This window comes from Hyperolius riggenbachi, chromosome 6, assembly GCF_040937935.1.
Source record: "Hyperolius riggenbachi isolate aHypRig1 chromosome 6, aHypRig1.pri, whole genome shotgun sequence".
In the NCBI taxonomy this organism is placed as follows: domain Eukaryota; kingdom Metazoa; phylum Chordata; class Amphibia; order Anura; family Hyperoliidae; genus Hyperolius; species Hyperolius riggenbachi.
The window spans coordinates 353,093,752-353,120,728 of NC_090651.1; the positions used below are offsets into that span (position 1 = coordinate 353,093,752).

General features: G+C 43.2%; 2 protein-coding genes across 2 annotated transcripts in view; one reads left to right on the forward strand and one right to left on the reverse strand.

Moving 5' to 3' along the window:
• The window catches only part of LOC137521864 (chymotrypsin-like elastase family member 3B), a 119,956-nt gene extending 108,428 nt beyond the window's left edge, over window positions 1-11,528 (reverse strand). Inside the window, exon 1 of the mRNA XM_068241691.1 lies at window positions 11,442-11,528. Coding sequence (XP_068097792.1) covers window positions 11,442-11,463 — 22 coding nt within the window. The 5' untranslated portion in view covers window positions 11,464-11,528. The remainder of the gene's footprint in view (window positions 1-11,441) is intronic.
• Window positions 1-26,977, forward strand: part of LOC137521862 (protein-arginine deiminase type-1-like) — a 77,329-nt gene that overhangs the window by 14,710 nt on the left and 35,642 nt on the right. Inside the window, exons 2-3 of the mRNA XM_068241688.1 lie at window positions 19,686-19,866; window positions 22,553-22,625. Coding sequence (XP_068097789.1) covers window positions 19,686-19,866; window positions 22,553-22,625 — 254 coding nt within the window. The remainder of the gene's footprint in view (window positions 1-19,685; window positions 19,867-22,552; window positions 22,626-26,977) is intronic.

A 26,977-nucleotide genomic window follows, 5' to 3' on the forward strand; every position in this document is an offset into this window, starting at 1 on the left:
AAACAGCACAGAACGTACCTCAGGCAGAGTTCACAAGGCGAGGTGAAGGCCGGGTTCACACTTCTGCAAATTGTGAATGTGTTAAAAGGTGATTGCTACACATCTAATGAAATTCAGCACTTTTGCAACAGTTTGCTAAATTACGTTCACATTCTCCCACGCGCGGCAAAAAAAAATGTGGCATAAATTCACATTTATTTATTATTCGCATGCAGATTCTCATTGACTTTCATTAGCTGCATGGAAAAAAAAAACATACGAAAATTCATATACGAATGCAAATATTAAAAGTGGACCTGAACTCAGAACGTCCTTTCTACTGAAAGATACACAGAACAGCATAATAACAAAAAAACATTTATTTGTTAGAGCTGATACAAATCCCAAAATACTACTACTTCCTGATTCATGGAAGCAGACATATTGTTAACATCCTGTGCTTTCAAATGAGCTTATCTGTCATCTCTGCCATGGCAGTCAGGTGACACAGTGGATGTGGAGAGATCAAATTACAACCTGTGATTAGTCACAGATGAGGGGAGAGTAGACAGGCTAAGCTCTCTAAATACATACAGGGGGCAATTCTCTCGGTTTTCCTTCTGTCCTGTGCAAGAGTTCAGGTCCACTTTAACAAAAAAAAACAAATGCGGAAAATGCTACCTAAGTGTTTTGGCATAAGGTTTCTATTTTTAAACTTTGCATTTGCATACAATTCTTTCCTATGGGGGGCTGGGGGCATAAAAAAACACATGCATTCTTGAATAAATAGCTATACTGGATTTATAATCATGTTAATTAAAGGCAGATTATTAAAAAGTGCAAAATACAAACGCATGAAAAACCCAAACACAAAATGCAATTGCAAACGCATTCAAAATCGCAAATCCAGACGCATACTTAAGACTCATACTTAACCCATTCAGGTTCTGTCGTTTTCACGTGAGAAATGTTCACCTCACATTCATTAGCCTATAACTTTATCACTACTTATCACAATGCACTGATCTATATCTTGTTTTTTCCGCCACCAATTAGGCTTTCTTTGGGTGGTACATTTTGCTAAGAGCCACTTTACTGTAAATGCATTTTAACAGGAAGAATAAGAAAAAAATGGAAAAATTCATTATTTCTCAGTATTTAGCCATTATAGTTTTAAAATAATACATGCCTCCATAATTAAAACTCACGTATTGTATTTGCCCATATGCCCCGGGTATTACACCGTTAAAATTATGTCCCTATCACAATGTATGGCGACAATATTTTATTTGGAAATAAAGGTGCATTTTTTCCATTTTGCATCTATCACTATTTACAAGTTTAAAATAAAAAAAATATAGAAATATTTCATCTTTACATTGATATTTAAAAAGTTTAGACCCTTAGGTAAATATTTACATGTTTGTTTGTTTTTTATTGTAATGGTTTATTTTTTTTATAGTAAACATTTTATTTGGGTAGTTTTGGGAGGGTGGGAGGTAAACAATAGATTTACAGTATAATGTAAATGTGTGTTCATTTGTATTTTTTTTTCTTACAGGTGTAGTATTACTCTCTGGCCACAAGATGGCGGCCATGAGTTTGTTTACATGACGTCACTCTAAGCGTAACACACGCATAGAGTGACTCACCGGAGAGGGAACGGCCAGAAAAGGCGCAGCTTCCGAGAGAAGCTGTCGCTTTTTCAGCCGGGGAGAGGAATCAATGATCGGGCACCATAGCCCGATACATTGATTCCCTGGCTACCGAATCCGCGGCCCGGAGTGCGCGTGCACGCGCGCGATCGGCCGCGGGAGCGCGCGGGAGCGCACATGGTTCCTGGACGTAGAAACCAAAATAGGTTAAGCTGCATACATACATCTAATTTTAATTGCCCAATCACTGGCCGGCCAATTTTACCACCACCGTGTAGTATGAGGGCGAACAGATTTTGAATACTATGAGCAGATTGTGTTGGTATGCTCTTACTAATGTGTAGGTGGTGAAATTGGCCATTCAAAGTTGGCTGGAGATCCAGCGGCTGGAGATCCAGAAAACGCTTTATTGGGTCAGGTGGGATTGGCAGATCTGATCTGAAATAATTTGTGCTAAAATCTCGCTCTAAAGTGAACCCCTCGAAACTAACTGGCCAGGACTACTGATTCCTCCTACAGCTTTTCTCAGGAATTACAGTATCTCCACTTATCTATCTTATCTCTCTCCTTATCTCATGAAACAAACTAAAGCCCTCATCTACACCATACAATTTTTTTGTCCGATTTGATTCATTGATTGGATCCGATCGGACATGTCCGATCGGGATTCGATTATATTCAATTTGCCATTGCAAAACAATGGCAAATTGAATCTAATCGAATCCCGATCGGACATGTCAGATTGAATCTAATCCAATCAATGAATCAAATCGAATTGGAAAAAAAATTGTATGGTGTAGATGGGGCTTAAAGGTTCATGCTGGGTACACACGATGCAATTTCCCGCCCAATCGATGGGTGCATCGTGTGTACATGTCCAAAGTGCACCCGATTCTTAAAGCGAACGATTTTCTAAATGTGTGCAAAGTCGATCGCTTTATCAATCGAGAGCCGATCGGACATGTCGGAAATAATCGTTTGCTTCCCGTCGATCGGGCTGGAAATTGCATCATGTGTACCCAGCATTATACACATGTCCAACATAATGCACAATCAACCACACAACATGACCAACTGCATGACAAGCTGTTCACATGCAACAATGGAAAGTCCACGGGCCTCAGACTGTATCCAACGTATCACAGGGAGTCACAAATTAAGGTAGGAGGTCCATCCAGCCTCCAATGCAATAAGGTCCACATACATACAATCCAATCTGGACTCAACCCTTCAGGACCAACCTTCAACTTTTTATTTGTATTTAAACAGCGGTTATACAGCAACAAGAAAGCACAACGTTTCGGGCTCCTGCCCTTCCTCAAGTGCTCACTAGTCTGAACACCAAGCCATGCTCATATAGATAATGCATTACAGACACACCCACACCTGTGAGTTGGGGGGGCGGGCACAAACTTCATCCAACAAATTAACCCTATCTGTACTCAGGACAAGCTAACATCATCATAAGAAGCACTTCAAACTAAAATATTTGTTAAGGTCCCTGTTTAAATGCAAAAAAAAAGTTGAAGATTGGTCCTGAAGGGTGGAGTCCAGATTGGATGGTATGTATGTGAAGCTGTTTACATGACAAGTCCATGTACAAACGGGGCGTAACTAGGGGGAAGCAGCCCCCGTGACTGCAGAGGGCCCAGAGGTGTGGAAGGGCCCAAACTACTTACCTTCCCTCCCACTGATGCTCCAGATCAGGTGTTTTGTGGCTACACTTGTTATGGGTGTGAAGCTATTCATGGCCACACTCAGGGGAGGTGCTAGGGTCCTAAGAGATCCAGGGCACTTTTGGGCACTCAGCTGAAAAATGGGTGTTGTCATGTACAGAAATGTGGGTGTGGTCATGGGTGGAGCCACATTTACATGACCGGTCTCCATATAAAAACTACAGCTTCCTGCATGCCCCAATAAAGGCATCACAGCACCTAGCATGGCATCACAGCACCCAGTATGTCCACATAGAGGCACCATAATACCCATCATAACCCCCATTACTGTGCTGTGGTGCCATGCTGGGTACTATAGTGCCTCTATGGGGCATGCTGGGTGCTGTAATGCCCTGTTGGGTGCTGTAGGGCCTAGGTTCTCAATGTGTGGTACGCGTACCCCAGGGGGTACTTCTGATGGTTCCAGGGAGAACTCGGGCTTCATATACTTAGCCAAGAATAACACATTTAGAGTTTTAGAAAATTACAAATCTTATATAAACAACTCCAAATTAGTATTTTAGCTAATTAAAAGCAATATTAACCCATTCGCGTTCCGTCGTTTTCACGTGAGAAATGTTCACCTCCCATTCATTAGCCTATAACTTTATCACTACTTATCACAATGAACTGATCTGTATCTTGTTTTTTCCGCCACCAATTAGGCTTTCTTTGGGGGGTACATTTTGCTAAGAGCCACTTTACTGTAAATGCATTTTAACAGGAAGAATAAGAAAAAAATGGAAAAATTCATTATTTCTCAGTTTTCAGCCATTACATGCCTCCATAATTAAAACTCACGTATTGTATTTGCCCATATGTCCCGGTTATTACACCGTTAAAATGATGTCCCTATCACAATGTATGGCGACAATATTTTATTTGGAAATAAAGGTGCATTTTTTCCATTTTGCATCTATTACTATTTACAAGTTTAAAATAAAAAAAAATAGAAATATTTCATCTTTACATTGATATTTAAAAAGTTTAGACCCTTAGGTAAATATTTACATGTTTTTTTTGTTTTTTTATTGTAATGGTTTTTGTTTTTTATAGTAAACATTTTATTTGGGTAGTTTTGGGAGGGTGGGAGGTAAACAATAGATTGATAATGTAAATGTGTGTTATTTTTTTATTTTTTTTTATTTTCAGTTGTAGTATGACTTTTTGGCCACAAGATGGCAGCCATGAGTTTGTTTACATGACGTCACTCTAAGCGTGTCTAAGCGTAACACACGCTTAGAGTGACGCATCGGGGAGGGAACAGCCAGAAAAAGCACAGCTTCCGAGAGAAGCTGTCGCTTTTTCAGCGGGGGAGAGGAATCAGTGATTGGGCACCATAGCCCGATTCACTGATTGCCTGGCTAACAAACCGCGGGCGGGGAGTGCGCGGTAGCGCGCATGGTTCCTAGACGTAGTTTCTACGTCCAGGAACCAAAATAGGTTAAATGCTTGGAAATTGTTTAGAACCAATTATCATGTACTATGATTAAATATTTATTTGTCAAGGGGTACTTGTGATAATGTTTACTGTGCTAGGGGGTACTTGGTCAGTACAGGGTTATTAAAAGGGGTACATACCAATAAAATGTTGAGAAACACTGCTGTAGGGCATGCTGGGTACTGTGTGTTGCCATGCTGGGTGCTGTGGTGCCTCTACTCTGCCTGGGAGACATCCGGGGCACCCCAGAATAGATCCGGGGCACGTGCCACTGATCTTTGGGGCTAGCAACGCCCCTGGCCACAGTTGTTTTATGACCCTTGTGAGATGGGCCCCCAGACTGTGAGGGTCACCAGGGGGAGGCTAGGGAAGGGGTGTGAGCATTGGGGGCCCCATCAAAGCTTTGCTGGGGGCCCCATGATTGGTATTTACTCCCCTGTGTACACACGCCAACCCACTAAACAACCAACTCACTTAAAGAAGAACTTCAGTGAAAATAATGTAATAAAAAAAGTGCTTCATTTTTACAATAATTATGAATAAATGATTTCGTCAGCGTTTGTCCATTAAAATCTTTCCTCTCCCTGATTTACATTCTGACATTTATCACACGGTGACATCTTTACTGCTGGCAGGTGATGTCAGTGGAAGGAGATGAGACGCTGCTTGCTTTTTTTGGCAGTTGTAAACAGCTATTTCCCACAATGCAATGAGGTTCACAGACAGGAAACTGTCGGGATCACACTGTGGGAGAGGTTTCACCACAATATCAGCCATACAGAGCCCCCTAATGATCCGTTTGAGAAAAGGAAAAGATTTCTCATAGGAAAGTATCAGCTACTAATTGGAATGAACTTCAATTCTTGGTTACGGTTTCTCTTTAAATACTATACACACAAGCTTAACGACAAACTGCACAACATGTCCGTATTCAAAAACAACAAAGTTGTTCAAACGACTTGTACACGCGTGGCCAACCTGCAAGATAGTTATGAAGGTAGATCTGCCAGATAGATCGCGTGCACACGCCCAACTGTCGTCCAACAGACCCAGTTTAGATGATAGTTGGGCAGCCTTTAAAGTGTACCTTAGATGAGTGGATGCAAAACATTTATACATACCTGGGACTTCCTGCAGCCCCCTTCAAGCCATGGGCAACCTCGCCATCTCCCCGAGCCTTTCTGATTGCCTGCCAGCCGTCCCAGTATATCTGGTTAGTTGTTTTCTATCGCGCATGAGCACACCCATAACCGGGAGCGTTCTGCCATTTGCGGGGGAGGGACACTAGTACACATGCTGGAATTACTCCCGGATATTAACCAGTAGATTCGAGGAAACATGGGGCTCTATTCACGAAACTACTCTTACTTGACTTATTTATCACCTCATTAATAAAAAATTACCTTTAAGCACATTTACAAGCAAAATAATCGCTCAAGTTGTTCATGATCAACTTAATTTCAATATTACTTTAATAACATAGATAAGGTGAAAACAGAAGAAAACAGGTGAAAAAGCTTGCTGAATCATGCCCAAAATCGTCAGCTACTTAGGCTAGGTCCACACTAGGGACGGTTGCAGGACGGACACTGCAGTCCGGGATCAGGGGAAGTACCACCAGACCGCAAATTGATCCGTTTTTCAAAAAAGTGCATCAGTTTTGCATCCGTTTCCGTTGCGTTTGTTACCCCAAAAAACGGACAGAAAACGTCTCTATAGGAATTTGGCCATTAGGAAGGTAGTGGGAGGAGAAGGAAGTTCAGGCTATCTGTTTTTTTCATCTGTTTTGGGTGCTATATTGCCTGTGGAGATGGAGATGCGTTTTCCCATTGCTTTTCACTACCCATCCGTGTATCCGTGGTCCGTAAAAATGCAGCAATTCCGGACCTTCCGTTCAGGTTTTGAAAACGGGTCCCTGCAAACGCAAACGGATCCGTTTTTTTCTTGGGTGAGGACGGCTGCTATTTTTAACATTAGTATCCGGGACTCCGTTTTTCATCAGGGCTAAAAAACGGAGCAACGGATACGTTTCCGAACCTAGTGTGGACTAGGCCTTACTGATCAGAAAACGTATCAACCCTGTTTATCCATCGGTCATATCTCATCGTTATCAACACGTGACGTTTTCTGAACCCTCCGGAAAACCTGTTATGCAGAGTTCACTCCTTCGCTCCGCATTTCATAGGCTACGCTACAGAGCTGTGTCCGTCTCAGAAATTGATGCAGCACCCATGCCGATATGGATTGACATCCGAATACCCCTTCCGAATGTGTCTGCGGGAAAACGCAAGAACCCACCCAAGTGAAAACATAACCTATTTCTTTAGGTAACCTATTTAGCTAACCTATGGTCTTTAGGTAACCAACAAGAAAAAGTTTCGGTAACACGCACACAAAAACAAATTCACAAACATTTAAGCGTGGAACACAACTTCCATTTTGATTGCCCAATCAATGATCAATTTTACCACCACCACCTCCATGTAGAATGAGGTTTCACCTACACAATCTGCTCATAGTACTCAATATCTGCTGACCCTCATACTACACAGAGGTGGTAAAATTGGCCAATCAAAACTGAGGGTGTGTACCAGTCTTTAAGGTGGGCATTACTAGTGCGATTTTTTTAGGGAACGATTGTATTGTCAATAAGATCATTAAGATTGGAAGAAAATATTGAATTTCACTGATCCACAGCCTCCAAATGAAAAACCCGCTGTTTGTGCAAAAAATTAATAAACGATCATTTAAACTAACAACCAATGACAGACAGTTGGTAGCAAATGCCAATCCGCCTTGCCGGATTTGATTGAATGACAATCATTTATTTCCCCCAGTACCCCCAGTGCCCCTTTTTTTCAGTACAGGTTCTCTTTAAACACTGAATTCTGTGCCTAGAAGTGATTTGTTACCGGAAGACCCGTTTCCTGTCCCGGAACCTCCCTCTCTCTTTTTCTCATGAACACATCTATAAAAAAATTCTGCATTTTTACATTTCATCTACTATCCTGTCACACATTCCAGGAGTGAAGCATGTGCTGAGTCACCCCACCCTGACACATGCTGTATAATCCAAATATTTACTACAGAGAGCAATGCATTCTGGGTCACGGCATGACACCACCCTATCACCTGCATTACTACTTCACGCTGTCTCCCTAGCGAGTAGTCACACCTATTAAAATCTGTACATAACTCAGAAATGTTCCTTCAATGTCAAAACCTGTTTTAATACACAACACTGAAAGTTTATATCTTTAATTACTGCCTACAGCTACTCTATAGGCCAGATAACCGCATAGTTCAGCGAGTGGCCAAAAGAGGTTATTTAGTTTACGGCTGTGCTATATAAACTTTATTTGGTTCTCAACTTTTATGCTAAATTCCACCCCCTAAAAATAATTTCCAAATAAAAATAATTTCCAAATATCTAGAACAGCTTCTCAGATAGTTTGACTCTGAGTCAAAAACGTTCTGCATATATAAATGCGTATCCAGGTATAACGAGTATACACTTACCGAAAGGATTATTAGGAACACCATACTAATACGGTGTTTGACTCCCTTTCACCTTCAGAACTGCCTTAATTCTACGTGGCATTGATTTAACAAGGTGCTGAAAGCATTCTTTAGAAATGTTGGCCCATATTGATAGGATAGCATCTTGCAGTTGATGGAGATTTGTGGGATGCACATCCAGGGCACGAAGCTCCCGTTCTATCACATCCCAAAGATGCTCTATTGGGTTGCGATCTGGTGACTGTGGGGGCCATTTTAGTACAGTGAACTCATTGCCATGTTCAAGAAACCAATTTCAAATGATTCAAGCTTTGTGACATGGTGAATTATCCTGCTGGAAGTAGCCATCAGAGGATGGGTCCATGGTGGTCATGAAGGGATGGACACGGTCAGAAACAATGCTCAGGTAGCCCGTGGTATTTAAAAAATGCCCAATTGGCACTAAGGGGGCCTACAGTGTGCCAAGAAAACATCCCCCACACCATTACACCACCACCACCAGCCTGCACAGTGGTAACAAGGCATGATGGATCCATGTTCTCATTCTGTTTATGTCAAATTCTGACTCTATCGAGACTCATCAGACCAAGCAACATTTTTCCAGTCTTCAACTGTCCAATTTTGGTGAGCGCGTGCAAATTGTAGCCTCTTTTTCCTATTTGTAGTGAAGATGGGTGGTACCTAGTGGGATCTTCTGCTGTTGTAGCCCATCCACCTCAAGGCTGTGCATGTTGTGGCTTCACAAATGCTTTTCTGCATACCTCGATTGTAACGAGTGGTTATTTCAGTCAACATTGCTCTTCTATCAGCTTGAGTCAGTCGGCCCATTCTCCTCTGACCTCTAGCATCAACAAGGCATTTTCGTCCACAGGACTGCTGCATACTGGATGTTTTTTCCTTTTCACACCATTCTTTGTAAACCCTAGAAACGGTTGTGCGTGAAAATCCCAGTAACTGACCACACCCCTACATGCATTGAAGCAACTGCCATGTGATTGGTTGATTAGATAATTGCATTAATGAGAAATTGAACAGGTGTTCCTAATAATCCTTTAGGTGAGTGTATAGTATAATACGGACTTGTCAGCTGTTTTACTGTGGCCTGCAGTTATTTTACTTCATGTATGAAATTTCTGACTCCTGTGTGTGGTGAGGAGGAAGTGTGTCCTTATTTAATTCCCCTGGGGTGTGCAGAACTGCTGTTATAGTTCCCAATGTTTGGTCTGTTGAAACATCCAAAATTATTTTTTCCTTTTCTCTCTCAGGACAGTTTGATATTTCTGCATGAAGCTGCATACCAGGGATGGTCGGAAATGCTGATTACCGATTCCGCAGATTTCTGATCAGTTTCCGCTTTCCAAGTTCGGATTTCCGATTTCCAAGTAGTGTTTTTTTTGGGGGGGGGGGGGGGGTCATTTATTAAATTCTCTAATTGGCCACATACTTCAGAATTGTTTCTGCATTCTCTTATTGGTCCATTGCTTCCGAGTTCTGTGATTAAGCTAAAATTACCGAATTGCAGTAATGCAGTATTTCCACAGAAATCTAATTTTCGAGTTCTGGTTTCCGATCGGAAATCCAAATTTCCGATCGGAAATTTTAATTCCGCGAAATCAGAATGAGCTGCATCCCTACTGCATACACACATCAGATATAAATCTTTGGAAAATGAGGAATCGATCTGCTGCCTAGGTTTGGGGGGGGGGGGGGGGAGGGTCTGAATGACAGATCATTCTAATGATATTGTACTCACACCTTGTGGAAAGGACAATTGTCAAAAGAACGTATCCACTGGGATGGATTTTAAGGAGATTGAGAGACAAATATCTTTTTGATGCGATCTTTGGAGGTCTTTTATATAAAGCAGGTAGTGTCACCGCATGACGCTCACCGCTGGGCACCAAAACCAGCGCCCCCAAAGCAGCAATGTAATGTTGCGTGGGGCGTGTAATGGTAATCCGGGGTTCCGGCGACTTGCTGAATTACATCTCCCTCCAAGTTGCACCAACTCGGAGCGGGAATAGTACTTAACGCAGCCGGTAAGTTTTGCACAGGCAGGGAGAGTCGTCATTTGGCTCACCGGCGACGTGTACATACGTACGCCTTTTATAAACATTTTTACAGCAATTATCTGCTGATTGGCTGTTTGTTTGCTTTCCAAAGATTTTTATCTCACATGCGTATGTGGGAGGAAAACACGATACTCTGTTCTTCTGACAATAGTCTAAAGCAGGGGTCCCCAAACTTTTTCAGTCAAGGGCCGGAACAACATACTTCAGACTGCTGGGGGGCCGGAACATACATAAAATCATGTTGAAAAACATTACATTGAATCTAGGTATTGATTTCCCCCAATCATGCCCGGAGGAGAACTCCCAGCAGCAGCCATTCAGTCATGCGGCGCCCGAAGAACGTCTTTGTGCATCAGACAGTGAAGCATACCCAGGTGACAAACTGCCGTCCAGTTGGACAGCAGTGTCACATGATACAGATTTGGATTGGAAGCCAGCAAATGACTGCTCACTGGCCTGTACAGTATGTGGTGCCAGCACTGCTATTCTATATGGAGGGTGCCGATAAAGGTACAGTGGGTCGCATCTATAAGTTATACATTTTGTGTTTGGGGGGCCAGTGAAAAAGCCTTGGAGGGCTGCATTCGGCCCGCGGGCCTTAGTTTGAGGACCACTGGTCTAAAGTCTCTGCTTTGCTTATTTCTGAAAATTGGAGCAAGCCAGGCAGTTTCAGTTCCGTCCGCCACCAGGGCAGGATTTGTAGTCTCTACCGCCCAAGGCCACTGTCAGCAGTCAACCCCCTTCAGTATAGATAGTTAGATGGGGGCGTACAACTCGCTCAGCTATCATTCCCCTATTGTGTTTGAAGCAGAGAGAAATAAGAAAAGGGGATACATGGCAGTGACTGCAAGTCAGATAACTAGAGACTAAGGTGATGGGGGGCTCTGGGGCACCTCTTAGTCTAACAGCAATAAGTGTGTGATGGTTGGGGTGGGAGGAGGCATGGAGGGGCGCACTTTGGTGTCTCAGCCTTGGGTGCTGGAGGACCTTGTCCCGGCTCTGAGGATGGGAATAAAGTTTAGAATCAATTAAGCACATTTTTCAGTAGAAAAATACATACCGGTATACACAGATCTATACATCAGTCTTGAAAGAGGGACAAATGAGGGAGAAAGAGGAGGAGAGTAATTGGGTTCCTAATGACGGACTGTCCTCCAAAAGACTGATGGGAGCTGTGAGTTACTCTGCTGGATAGTTCTAGTTCTGCCTGAAAAATCTAATGAATAATAATTACATTCTATATACATGTCTATACTTACCATGATTGCCAGTAACCCAGAAATGCTTTACATATTTATGCTACGGCCGCGGTGAACTCTGTGTGCCGGAGTGATGAGCGCTGTGTCTATGTGACAAGGACAGGAAATACCAGCAGCACATTCTGTTCTGTGACACCAATGTCACAATTTATATGATTTATTATTATTATACTCAGATGCCCGAGGCCTTGTGCAGCTAGCAATTGTTTGTTCCTTCTAATGTGGTGATAAATGAGGGTTTGTTTATGCCACTCTAAATGTGTATGACCTCTTTTGTCCTGTATACTGGGTGTAATTCTCAGTATCTACTCTTATTCTGTATGTATGGAGGCTGCACAGTATGACTTCTCTTGTCCTGTATGCCCGGTGTAATTCTCAGTATCTGCTCTTATTCTGTATGTATGGAGGCTGCACAGTATGGCTTCTCTTGTCCTGTATGCCGGGTGTAATTCTCAGTATCTGCTCTTATTCTGTATGTATGGAGGCTGCACAGTATGGTTTCTCTTGTCCTGTATGCCGGGTGTAATTCTCAGTATCTGCTCTTATTCTGTATGCATGGAGGCTGCACAGTATGGCTTCTCTTGTCCTGTATGCCGGGTGTAATTCTCAGTATCTGTTATTCTTCTGTATGTATGGAGGCTGCACAGTATGGCTTCTCTTGTCCTGTATGCCGGGTGTAATTCTCAGTATCTGCTCTTATTCTGTATGTATGGAGGCTGCACAGTATGGCTTCTCTTGTCTTGTATGCCGGGTGTAATTCTCAGTATCTGTTCTTATTCTGTATGTATGGAGGCTGCACAGTATGACTTCTCTTGTCCTGTATGCCGGGTGTAATTCTCAGTATCTGTTCTTATTCTGTATGTATGGAGGCTGCACAGTATGGCTTCTCTTGTCCTGTATGCCAGGTGTAATTCTCAGTATCTGCTCTTATTCTGTATGCATGGTGGCTGCACAGTATGGCTTCTCTTGTCCTGTATGCCGGGTGTAATTCTCAGTATCTGTTATTCTTCTGTATGTATGGAGGCTGCACAGTATGGCTTCTCTTGTCCTGTATGCTGGGTGTAATTCTCAGTATCTGCTATTATTCTGTATGTATGAAGGGTGTACAGTATGACTTCTCTAGTCCTGTATGCCGGGTGTAATTCTCAGTATCTGCTCTTATTCTCTATGTATGGAGGCTGCACAGTATGGCTTCTCTTGTCCTGTATGCCGGGTGTAATTCTCAGTATCTGCTCTTATTCTGTATGCATGGAGGCTGCACAGTATGACTTCCCTTGTCCTGTATGCCGGGTGTAATTCTCAGTATCTGCTCTTATTCTGTATGCATGGAGGCTGCACAGTATGACTTCCCTTGTCCTGTATGCCGGGTGTAATTCTCAGTATCTGCTCTTATTCTGTATGCATGGAGGCTGCACAGTATGACTTCCCTTGTCCTGTATGCCGGGTGTAATTCTCAGTATCTGCTCTTATTCTGTATGTATGGAGGCTGCACAGTATGACTTCTCTTGTCCTGTATGCCGGGTGTAATTCTCAGTACCTGCTCTTATTCTGTATGTATGGAGGCTGCACAGTATGACTTCTCTTGTCCTGTATGCCGGGTGTAATTCTCAGTACCTGCTCTTATTCTGTATGTATGGAGGCTGCACAGTATGACTTCTCTTGTCCTGTATGCTGGGTGTAATTCCCAGTATCTGCTCTTATTCTGTATGTGAGGAGGCTGCACAGTATGGCTTCTCTTGTCCTGTATGCCGGGTGTAATTCTCAGTATCTGCTCTTATTCTGTATGTATGCACAGTATGACTTCTCTTGCCCTGTATGCCGGGTGTAATTCTCAGTATCTGCTCTTATTCTGTATGTATGGAGGCTGCACAGTATTACTTCTCTTGTCCTGTATGCCGGGTGTAATTCTCAGTATCTGCTCTTATTCTGTATGTATAGAGGCTGCACAGTATTACTTCTCTTGTCCTGTATGCCGGGTGTAATTCTCAGTATCTGCTCTTATTCTGCATGTATGAAGGGTGCACAGTATGACTTCTCTTGTCCTGTATGCCGGGTGTAATTCTCAGTATCTGCTGTTATTCTTTATGTATGAAGGGTGCACAGTATGACTTCTCTTGTCCTGTATGCCGGGTGTAATTCTCAGTATCTGTTCTTATTCTGTATGTATGGAGGCTGCACAGTATGACTTCTCTTGTCCTGTATGCCGTGTGTAATTCTCAGTATCTGTTCTTATTCTGTATGTATGGAGGCTGCACAGTATGGCTTCTCTTGTCCTGTATGCCGGGTGTAATTCTCAGTATCTGCTGTTATTCTGTATGTATGGAGGCTGCACAGTATGACTTCTCTTGTCCTGTATGCCGTGTGTAATTCTCAGTATCTGCTGTTATTCTGTATGTATGGAGGCTGCACTGTATGACTTCCCTTGTCCACTATACCTGGTGTAATTCTCAGTATCTGCTCTAATCCTGTATGTGTGGAGGCTGCACAGTATGGCTTCTCTTGTCCTGTATGCCGGGTGTAATTCTCAGTATCTGCTCTTATTCTGTATGCATGGTGGCTGCACAGTATGGCTTCTCTTGTCCTGTATGCCGGGTGTAATGGTATGTACACACTGGCGACTATGGTCGTTTGAAACAGCAGCTTAATGTTCGTTCTGCCGACAATCGGGGAAAGAACTTTACCAAACGATCTTTAAGTACAACGACAAACAAACGATATCGGCATGATGAGAAAATCCAACAGGACGGATCATATCGAGTGACAATCGTTACAAAACTATAGTGTGTACAGTTATCTGCCGAGAACGATCGTTACAAGGGCCAATGCGCCTGCGTTGGATTCTGCCCAGCTTCCGTACTTCCTGTGTAGCGCGACCCGTAAAGATTGTTACATTACAAATTTCAAATAAAATTTGTTCTCAAGTTACCTATCATATATTTTTATCTATTGTAACTCCATGCTAGTGTTTTTTTTTTAATTTTATATAAATATGTACACAACATTTCCCTCTGATCGTTCTTTTCTGCGAGAACGATCATTAAAATGTGTATGATGATCGCTGCATTCCATCATTGCATTCCAATCGTTCCAATATTGTTCGTCTGGTAACTATCGTTCCTTGCAAACGTTAGTTATCGCAAGTGTGTACGTAGCATAATTCTCAGTATCTGCTCTTATTCTGTATGTATGGAGGCTGCACAATTCTGTATGGACCATGCCCATTTTTTATTGCAAATGAAAAATGGGCTGCTTGGGGCCACATTATGGGCTGCTTGGGGCCATAGCTGTGCCCCAGTTTCTTGGAGACTTAAACCTTGTGCACACCTACGAGGCTGGTCACCGGAGAGGAATCGGGATTTGATCACTTGGATGACAGTATGGGGCCAAAGCTGTATGCAGATACATTCACGGTTTTTTGCTATGTGAAGAGAAGCAGGGCTGAAGGAGCAGCGTACAAAGATCGTCCTTGAGTGGGCAGGGTGCGTGGGGAGAGCAACACCCTTGGCCATCGCTCAGCTAAAAGAGGAACTCCAAAATAGTGTAATAAAAAAAAAGTGCTTCATTTTTACAATAATGATGTATAAATGATTTAGTCAGTGTTTGCTCATTGTAAAATCTTTCCTCTCCCCGATTTACATTCTGACATTTATTACATGGTGACATTTTTACTGCTGGCAGGTGATGTAGCTGCTGCTAGCTGTTTTGGCCATTGGAGACAGCTGTAAACAGCTATTTCCTGTCTGTGAACCTTGTTACATTGTGGCAAACTGTCAAAAGTACCGCAGTCCTCAGAGCTTCCTGTGGGAGGGGTTTCACCACAATATCAGTCATACAGCGCCCCCTGATGGTCTGTTTGTGAAAAGCGATAGATTTCTCATGTAAAAGGGGGTATCAGCTACTGATTGGGATAAAGTTAAATTCTTGGTTGGAGTTTCTCTTTAAGCCAGATCTGTTATGCCCACACATTATGTTCCTGCAAGAGTCGGTCATTATTGGCCGCCTTGACCTAGTTTATTGGATGGTAAAATTGATATAGTTTTGTATACTTTTATCCTGGATAAGAGAGTGGGTGTTTTTGTTTGTCTGTATCGTCACGTGACGGTCACATCCTGATGTGTCACAAGCAATAATTAATACAGGAATGCTCATTCCGTGTTTGTGAGTGATAGGGATCACCACACTACAAAGCTTATGTTATTATCTCGGGTGGAGAATATTACATTTTCTTATCAGATCCTGATTACCTGAGTCCTTCATTGCCTACTGTCTGGTCACGCATTATTAATAATTATAATTGCGAAGCATCAGATTGTCAGCTGCACGTGGTGGCTGTCACGTGACAGAATAATTCAGCTTTAGTTCTTGTTGGCTTAAAGAGGAACTCCAGTGAAAATAATGTAATAAAAAAAGTGCTTCATTTTTACCATAATTATGTATAAATGATTTAGTCAGTGTTTGCTCATTGTAAAATCATTCCTCTCCCAGATTCACATTCTGACATGTATTACATGGTGACATTGTTACTGTGGGCAGGTTATGTAGCTGCTCCTAGCTGTTTTGGCTGTTGCAGACAGCTATAAACAGCCATTTCCTGTCTGTGAACCTTGTTACATTGTGGCAGTTTGCCCAGAGTACCGTACGGTACCAGAGCCTCTTGTGGGAGGGGTTTCAGCACAAAATCAGTCATACAGCGCCCCCTGATGGTCTGTTTGTGAAAATCATTATATTTCTCATGTAAAAGGGGGTATCAGCTACTGATTGGGATAAAGTTAAATTCTTGGTCGGAGTTTCTATTTAAGCCTTAAAGCATACATGTCAAACTCTGGCCTGCGAGCCAAATCTGGCCCTCAGATTTGGCCCTCAAGTGGTTTGCCCACTTTGCATTATGTCTGGCCCACTCTAGTCCACCAGAGAAGCTGTATTGGAGGTGAAGCTCTAGATCACCTGGGAAGCCATATGGGGGAGGGAGGGGGAAAGCACTAAACACCAGGGAACTGTATAGAGCAGGGTGGGGGCCACTAGACCCCAGGGTACTGTATAAAGGTTGAAGGGGGATCACTAGACACCAGGGAACCGTACAGAGATTGGAGGGGGGCCATTAGACACAAGGGAACTTTATAAGGGATGGAGGTGGCCAGTAGACATTGAGGTTGGCCTGCGACTTGGTCCCAGTGTTCAATTTCGGCCCACTTTCTATTTGAGTTTGACACCCCTGACTTAAAGTCATTCTGAGGTTGTTCTTAAATAAGACGTCCAGGATGGTGAGCCTGTGGTGGTGGAGGGAGAGGCGACATTGAAGGATTGCGATGTTGAATAGCGCGAATGGCGTACGCTGCACTTCAGCAGGCAACCCCCTTATTAGGCATTCGGTAGTTTGCAAACTCGTGATGCAAAAAAGCTTCGAAAAACCTATAGATGTATCTGTGTGCTTGGCTGCATTTGTTCAGAATTTTCCTGAGCATGTAGGGCTGCTCTGGGGAGGGGCATTAGAATGTAAGCTCCTCTAGGGTGGAGCCTGGTATGAACTTTTTTTTAACTCTGTAACATGTTCTGTTAAGAGTTTATTCCTCTGTAAGTATAGGAAAATATATGATTTGTGTTCACATTATATTGTATTTTCTATAGTCGTTAGTCCTTCTTATATTTTACTATTACCTTCTACAGCACTTGCCCTCCTCCTCAGCTGGACATGGTCATGTATGTTTGGGCATATCACAGCCTTTTGCTAAACTCTAACATTGCAAGTTCAGGTACACATGAGGGAATCTCTCTGGCCAACATTTTGGGCAATAGATCTTTCCAATTGATTTTTCAATTGGTGAATGATTGAAGTCCCCATGCCAAACCGATGCACACACATTATATTATTATTTAGTATTTATATAGAACCGACACCTTCCGCAGTGCTGTACAGAGTATATATAGTCTTGTCACTAACTGTCCCTCAAAGGAGCTCACAATCTAGTCCTTACCATAGTCATATGTCTATATTGTGTAGTGCACAGGTGTCGAACTCCAGGCCTGGAGGGCCAGATCCATGCCAGTGTTTAGGATGGACTGAGAAAGAAAGGAATGTGTTCTACCTGATGGACCACACCCTTCCTGATTCAAACCCATCAATTCATTTGAACTGTGCCAAAAATGTGTGAGGATCTCGGCCCTCGTAGGACCGGTTTGACATCCCTGGTGTAGTGTATGTGTTGTAGTCTAGGGCCAATTTAGGAGGAAGCCAATTAACTTATCTGTATGTTTTTGGGATGTGGAAGGAAACCGGAGTACCCGGAGGAAACCTACGCAGACACGGGTTGACCTGGCTGGGATTCGAACCGGGGACCCAGCGCTGCAAGGCGAGAGCACTAACCACTACTTCACTGTATACAGAGACTCTCCCATTTATGTTCCCAGCAAATTCCAAAGGTTTCCAATTGGTCAGTTGGTTGTTTAGACATGTGCAGGACCAATCTATAGTTACTGTTGCATCAGAACTTTTCACTCAATACATTATCATTTCTTGGTTATTACTTATTGGTTGACAGAAAGACTAATGCCCAATCAGTGGACAGTTTGATCATTCTGTTCAGATCGTTTGTCATTCAGAAGTAAATATTAGCTGGTTTACTAGAAAAAACACACCTGATTTACAATATCAAAAAACACTAGATAAACCTTTTTTGGAGATTTGTTATTGTTAACAAAAGGTAGCTTTTAAAGAGAGTCTGAAGCCATAATAAAAATGGCTTTTTTCCTTATATATAGCAGGGGCATGTGTGCCCCTGCTAAAACGCCGCTATCTGAACGAGGGTCCTTTCCCCTCCAAATCCCCCCCTGTAAAATCACGACCAACTTGGTCGTAGAATTTGCTACCCCTGTGCGCTTCCGTGTGAGGCGGGGCTATGAGCTGCAGCCCTGCCTCACACGCGTCTATCAGCAGCTGATCTCCGCCTCTCCCCCGCCCCTCTCAGTGAAGGAAGACTGAGAGGGGCTGGGGAGAGGCGGAGATCCACCGCTGATAGACGCGTGTGAGGCAGGGCTGCAGCTCATAGCCCCGCCTCACACGGAAGCGCTCCCCGGGCAGCACAGGGGGGATTTGGAGGGGAAAGGACCCTCGTTTAGCCGCGGGATATCGCACACATGCCCCTGCTATATATAAGGAAAAAAGCCATTTTAATTATGGCTTCAGACTCTCTTTAATAAATTTGGGTTAAAATAAATAGTTTGAACAGATTATACTAACCCTTAGTGCAAAAAGTGATACATTGGGTTGGGGATAAAGGTCATTTGTTAATTGTCAATTTGACAAATGACCTTTATCCCCACCCCAATGTATCACTTTTTGCACTAAGGGGTAGTATAATCTGTTCAAACTATTTATTTTAACCCAAATTTATTAAAGGCTACGTTTTTATTAACAATAACCAATTTTCGAAAAAGGTTTATCTAGAGTACTGCTAGAGACAAGACAAACAGTATACAGCATAAATATGGAACTTTTCACTGGCGAACAGGAGCCTAGCCCAAAGATTACTTTCTGTTTTACGTACTGGCTTGAGCCAGGATTCGAACCTCACTTCAAAGACAACACTCCGATGCACAATATATTGGTTAAGTAATAATCAAAAGATAACACTGCTCCTACTAATAATAATCATCATATCTGCTTCCTCATTGGACCAAATCTCATGATGGCCTCACCCAGGGGCGTAGCAATAGGGGTTGCAGAGGTAGCGACCGCATCGGGGCTTTTGAGACAGAGGGGCCCCGAAGGGCCCTCCTTCAACTACAGTGTTAGCTCTCTATTGGTCCTGTGCTCATAATAATCACTTCTATAGATACTTTGAATAGTAGTAATCATTAAACTGCTCCCAATCCCCTTCTTGCACCACTGTGGTTGTGGTTGGCAGGTTTTGGTGCGTCGTATCAATTGTTATGTATAGAGTGCTTGGGGGGCCCCATTGTAAAACTTGCAACGGGGCCCACAGCTCCTTAGCTACGCCACTGGCCTCACCCAAATCCCAACTTGACTGATTTCACTTATTTATTGCCAGGAACCTCCCGAAAGGAGCAGATTCCTTTGATGTCCGCGGAACCTGCAACCTCGATATCTTCATGGTCTACAACTCCAGAACCGTCAACAAGCCTCGCAAAGGAGAAAAATGGCCGCTGAACAAAGGCGTTAAAGTCAACATGTCGGCCAACGAGCCGAGCAGAAACGTTAACGATGCTAAGGTGAGGTGCGCTGGAGAGAGCGTGTTACTCTGAACAGCAGAGCAATCTGATCTGATCGGGGCACCTCTATTGTGCTATGAACGGAAGTCTAATGCTGGGAATACACCATGAGATTTTTTGGCAGGTAGATGGTTTGATAGATTGTTTTTCTAATTGATTTCTCATAGAAGTGAATGGAAAGTGATCGGGAAAAACTATCGGAAAATCGATCGGACAGTAAATCTGCTGAAAAATCTCATTGTGTATCCCCAGCATAAGGGTACTCATACATTACTCGATTTTGCGGGCCGGCCAATTTGATAATTTTATGGAATTGAAAGAGCATCGTTGCCACAACCTGGCTGCCTGAGTGATCTCTTGATCGACTTTTGGACAAAAGTGGTCGAATGGATCGAGCAGCAATTGCGGTAAATCTCAGTCGCAAGGGCCCGAACGGGATGCCCGGCAGTAGTGGCATTCGATATAGACAACCAACGGACCACTGGCCAGCGTCACCCCAAGCGTATGTGTCCCTCGCTGTGTCCAGGCACAATGTTAAAGGCTCTCCTCTCTGGCATCACTGGGACCGCCTGTTCCAAGTGACAATGGCGCATGTAGTGACAACACTACTAGTGCAGAGTCACATGGTACAGGCGGTCGCGGTGACGCTGGACAGCAGAGGGGACCAGGTGAGCCTTTAACACTGGGCATAGGGGGAGGGCATACACTTAGAAGGGGGTGACTCGTCAGGAGGCAGTGACAATCTCCAATAGAATTCATGCTGAAAGTCTATTGGAAATCACTGTGCAGTGTGTGGCTAAGCAATAGACCCCTCTCTGATCAGATCAGATCTGTCTAATCGTCGTCATGTATGGCCACCCATATACAAGTTTGTTTGTCTGACTATTTTCCTTTAGAACTAGGTGGACTTGTATCATTACTTACACCCAAGCATTTTTCATGGTTCAGTTTGACTAATTCCTATAAGCCTATACATACTGTGTGTATATATATATATACATATATATATATATATATATATATATATATATATATATATATATATATATATGGTCTATTGCTTGTGTTTTGCATTAGCTCTTGTAGTTAATGTACTGTAGGGGGTACGGGGAAAAAAGAGCTGAACTTACCCGGGGCTTCTAATGGTCCCCCGCAGGCATCCTGTGCCTGCGCAGCCACTCACCGATGTTCCGGCCCCGCCGTTGCAGCTGTGCCTTCGCTCACGCTGACATCACCAGGAGTGTACTGCGTAGGCCCAGTACGGTCTGGGCCTGCGCAGTACGCTCCTCGTGACGTCAGCGGGAAAGAGGACATGGCCACGCAGGCGCAGTGGTTTTCCGACTTTAAAGTCGGAAAATCCAGAAGTGAACCGGAAGTGGGGCCGGAGCATCAGTGAGTGGCAGCGTGGGCACAGGATGTCTGCGGGGGACCATTAGAAGCCCCGGGGAAGTTCAACTCTTTATCCCCCTACAGTGGTCCTTTAAATCCACTTCTTAACTAGATTGTATTTAAAGCGGAATATAACCCTGCATTTCAACTTTGCTCTGAAACATTATTTACAGTATATTATATGCAACCAGCATTTTTTTTACTAGACCAGCATTGGAAGGGTTACACCAGGCATGGGCAAACTTGGCCCTCCAGCTGTGAAAGAACTACAAGTCCCACAATGCATTTGCCTTTATGAGGCATGACTGTGGCTGTCAGACTCCTGCAATGCATTGTGGGACTTGTAGTTCCTTAACAGCTGGAGGGCCAAGTTTGCCCATGCCTGGGTTACACAGTGCTTTAAAGTTCCTGGAGATTTCTGCAGACTAATCCGAAGCTAGCTGACATAGATACATTTTGTTTACATAAATGTATCTAAGTGTTGAATGTGACTCACTCTCTCTCTCACTGAGAAGGAGCTGGAGGACAGCCAAAGAGTGTGTAACATTTCTCAATAGATACATTTAACTAACTAGAATGTAACAATCTGAAGTTCTGCATATCTCTCCACAGAACTTTAAACCTCTGTGTTTAACCCTTCCAATGCTGGTCTAGTAAAAAAAAATGATTTTTGCATATAATACGCTGTAAATAATGTTTTAGAGCAAAGTTGAAATGCAGGGTTATACTCCGCTTTAAGCAGAAATATCGCCCATACAATAATTCTGCTATTATGTAACCACTCCTTGCAAAAAAATGAGGCTGCATTTCCCCTTAAAGAACATAATGAGGCAGCATGTCCCCCAGACATACTTAGGCAGTATTTCACATCAATAAGCAGGGGTTCCCATAGGGCTTATTCACAGTGCTCAGTTGGGTTGCAGAATAATTCTGCAGGTCAACTCATGGGCCATACACTACACATTAGTTTCCAGGCTGTAACCCTGGTATCTTAACGATAATGTTTCTAGAGTCTCTGCCGTGGGTAAAGTTATGGATTAGGTTGTCGGTCAGAACACTTACCGTAATTTAGCAATTTATTCAGGGGAAAACTAAGATCACGGCCTCTGTAGCGGTCTGGTAGGTCCTCTGCATCTGATTGGACGTCTGAAGTGTGAAGTGTTTCAGTAACCCTTTCATCTCTCCAGGGCTCTGCTGGCATCAGCGTTCTGCTCCTGCGTGAAATGCTGGTCCTGTACCTGCGCATGAGACGTGGTTTTATATTATTATTTCATGATTGCTAATCTTTCTTTTACAGGTGAAGATTTCCTATTACAAGTCATACGGGAGGGAGCTCATCTGCACAGCGCTGCTGTATGTCACCAATGTGGGTGAGTCTCTCCGGCCCTAGGAGGAAAGGGGGAGGGGTACTATGCAGCCCGCCAACCACTAAGGGACTACGGCTCCCAACATGCAGGGCTAAAGGACTTGCTGGGACTTGTAGTTCCCTAGCTCATGGAGACACCACAATGACCCTGTTAGACAGAGCAGGATCCTCCACCAGGCAGCCTAGGCAGGTGCTTGGGGTCTAGTGGGTGTCAAGGAGCTCACCTGCCACCTTCTTGGCCCTCTTTCCACTTCACTTCAAGGGGGCCCCAATACATCTTAATCCATCTCTGCTGTTAGATAAAGGACTGATCTCTATTCATCTGAAACACAATTCTATGCTATTGCAATATGACTAGCTTAAAACTTAGAATGAACCAGAGACGAAGCACCCCCATGTATTTTACCATATATATCAGTGGGAACATTAGAGAAAACCCCTACCCTGCTTTCTGTTTCATCCTTCACTGCTCAGCCTGTCTGTTATAAGCCCTGATAAAATCCCCCACTGAGCATTCAGTCTGGCTTTGCTATATACAATATAATACAATACAATAACATTTCTATAGCGCTTTTCTCCCATAGGACTCAAAGCGCTTAGGCTCTCTCAGATTCAGTAATTAGTAGGATGAAGTATTCACACAACAAAAGTTATATTTCTGCAAATGCCAGACTGAACAGGTGGGTTTTCAGTCTGGATTTAAACACGTCCAGGGATGGGGCTGTCCTGATCTGTTGAGGTAAGGAGTTCCAAAACGTAGGGGCAGCATGACAGAAGGATCTGGGACCAAAAGTTTCTAAGTGGACTCTGGGTATGACTAGATTATTAGAACCTGTGGATCTGAGAATGCGGGGATTGCTACGCAGCTGTAACATATCTTTCATGTATCCAGGGCCTAGATTATTCTATGCTATATGCTATGCTATATGCTATGCTATAATGACTCATCTACAGGATCTTCTCAAAAAATTTGCATATTGTGATAAAGTTCATTATTTTCTGTAATGCACTGATAAACATTAGACTTTCATATATTTTAGATTCAAATACACACAACTGAAGTAGTTCAAGCCTTTTATTGTTTTAATATTGATGATTTGGCATACAGCTCATGAAAACCCAAATTTCCTATCTCAAAAAATTAGCATATTTCATCCGACCAATAAAAGAAAAGTGTTTTTAAAACAAAAAAAGTCAACCTTCAAATAATTATGTTCAGTTATGCACTCAATACTTGGTCAGGAATCCTTTTGCAGAATTGACTGCTTCAATGCGGCGTGGCATGGAGGCAATCAGCCTGTGGCACTGCTCAGGTGTTATGGAGGCCCAGGATGCTTCGATAGCGGCCTTAAGCTCATCCAGAGTGTTGGGTCTTGCGTCTCTCATCTTTCTCTTTACAATATCACACAGATTCTCTATGGGGTTCAGGTCAGGAGAGTTGGCAGGCCAATTGAGCACAGTAATACCATGGTCAGTAAACCATTTACCAGTGGTTTCTGCACTGTGAGCAGGTGCCAGGTCGTGCTGGAAAATGAAATCTTCATCTCCATAAAGCTTTTCAGCAGATGGAAGCATGAAGTGCTCCAAAATCTCCTGATAGCTAGCTGCATTGACCCTGCCCTTGATAAAACACAGTGGACCAACACCAGCAGCTGACATGGCACCCCAGACCATCACTGACTGTGGGTACTTGACACTGGACTTCAGGCATTTTGGCATTTTCCTCTCCCCAGTCTTCCTCCAGACTCTGGCACCTTGATTTCCGAATGACATGTAAAAGTTGCTTTCATCCGAAAAAAGTACTTTGGACCACTGAGCAACAGTCCAGTGCTGCTTCTCTGTAGCCCAGGTCAGGCGCTTCTGCCTCTGTTTCTGGTTCAAAAGTGGGTTCATGCTTCCATCTGCTGAAAAGCTTTGTGGAGATGAAAATTTCATTTTTCAGCATGACCTGGCACCTGCTCACAGTGCCAAAACCACTGGTAAATGGTTTACTGGCCATGGTATTACTGTGCTCAATTGGCCTGCCAACTCTCCTGACCTGAACCCCATAGAGAATCTGTGGGATATTGTAAAGAGAAAGTTGAGAGATGCAAGACGCAAAACTCTGGATGAGCTTAAAGGGAATGTCCAAGCAAAAAAAAAAAATGAGTTTCACTTACCTGGGGTTTCTACCAGCCCCATGCAGCCATCCTGTGCCCTCGTAGTCACTCACTGTTGCTCCAGTCCCCCGCTGGCAGCTTGCCGACCTCGGAGGTCGGCGGGACGCATTGCGTACATTTTTACGCATTCCTGCTAGTGCAGGAACATTAACACATACATTTTTACGCATTACTGGTTCAATGCGTAAACATTTACGCATTGAACCAGTAACGCGTAAAAATGTATGCGTTAATGTTCCTGCACTATCGGGAATGCGTAAAAATGTACGCAATGCGTCCCGCCGACCTCCGAGGTCAGGAAGCTGCCAGCGTTGGACTGGAGCAGCAGTGAGTGACTACGAGGGCACAGGATGGCTGCATGGGGCTGGTAGAAGCCCCCGGTAAGTGAAACTCATTTTTTTATTTTGCTTGAACCTTCCCTTTAAGGCCGCTATCGAAGCATCCTGGGCCTCCATAACACCTGAGCAGTGCCACCGGCTGATTGCCTCCATGCCACGCAGCACTGAAGCAGTCATTTCTGCAAAAGGATTCCCGACCAAGTATTGAGTGCATAACTGAACATAATTTTTTGAAGGTTGACTTTTTTTGTTTTAAAAACACTTTTCTTTTATTGGTCGGATGAAATATGCTAATTTTTTGAGATAGGAAATTTGGGTTTTCATGAGCTGTATGCCAAAATCATCAATATTAAAACAATAAAAGGCTTGAACTACTTCAGTTGTGTGTATTTGAATCTAAAATATATGAAAGTCTAATGTTTATCAGTACATTACAGAAAATAATGAACTTTTTCACAATATGCTAATTTTTTGAGAAGATCCTGTATAATGATCCCTGAGCAGAGCCACAAGGGGACAAGCTTGGTCTTGAAAAGACATCACAGAAGACAGACTCGGCTATAATTATTCCTGAGCAAAGCCAGACTGAATGCTGAGGCTGAGGAGTAAAGAATGAAACCGAGAGCAGGGTAGATGTTTTCTCTAATGTTCCCACTGATATATATGGTAAAATACATGAGGGTGCTTCATCTCTAGTTCACTTTAAACTTTACAAATAAAACATTAAAATTGGTAAGCACCTAAGTCTTATACAGTGGGTTGCAAAAGTATTCGGCCCCCTAGAAGTTTTCCACATTTTGTCATATTACTGCCACAAACATGAATCAATTTTATTGGAATTCCACATGAAAGACCAACACAAAGTGGTGTACACGTGAGAAGTGGAATTAAAATCATACATGATTCCAAACATTTTTTACAAATAAATAACTGCAAAGTGGTGTGTGCATAATTATTCAGCCCCCTTTGGTCTGAGTGCAGTCAGTTGCCTATAGACATTGCCTGATAATTTAACAGTGGGGATTCCCCACTGTCAAATATGGTGGTGGCAGCATCATGCTCGGGGGGTGCTTCTCTTCAGCAGGGACAGGGAAGATGGTCAGAGTTGATGGGAAGATGGATGGAGCCAATCACAGGGCAAACTTGGAAGAAAACCTCTTGGAGACTGCAAAAGACTTGAGACTGGGGTGGAGGTTCACCTTCCAGCAGGACAATGACCCTAAACATAAAGCCAGGGCAACAATGGAATGGTTTAAAACAAAACATATCTATGTGTTAGAATGGCCCAGTCAAAGTCCAGATCTAAATCCAATCGAGAATCTCTGGCAAGATCTGAAAACTGCTGTTCACAAATGCTCTCCATCTAATCTGACTGAGCTGGAGCTGTTTTGCAAAGAAGAATGGGCAAGCATTTCAGTCTCTAGATGTGCAAAGCTGGTAGAGACCTACCCTAAAAGACTGGCAGCTGTAATTGCAGCAAAAGGTGGTTCTACAAAGTATTGACTCAGGGGGCCGAATAATTACGCACACCCCACTTTGCAGTTATTTATTTGTAAAAAATGTTTGGAATGACGTATGATTTTCGATCCACTTCTCACATGTACACCACTTTGTATTGGTCTTTCACGTGAAATTCCAATAAAATTGATGCATGTTTGTGGCAGTAATGTGACAAAATGTGGAAAACTTCAAGGGGGCTGAATACTTTTGCAACCCACTGTATATCAGTGATTCCACTATCTATTCTAGAGGAAAGGAAATATGTAAAAACGACCATTCCGTTGGGGATTTCCCCCTTCTAATGCTTGACGGGTGCTATTCCCTCTACCCTAAAGCTAATAACATAAATGACACATACA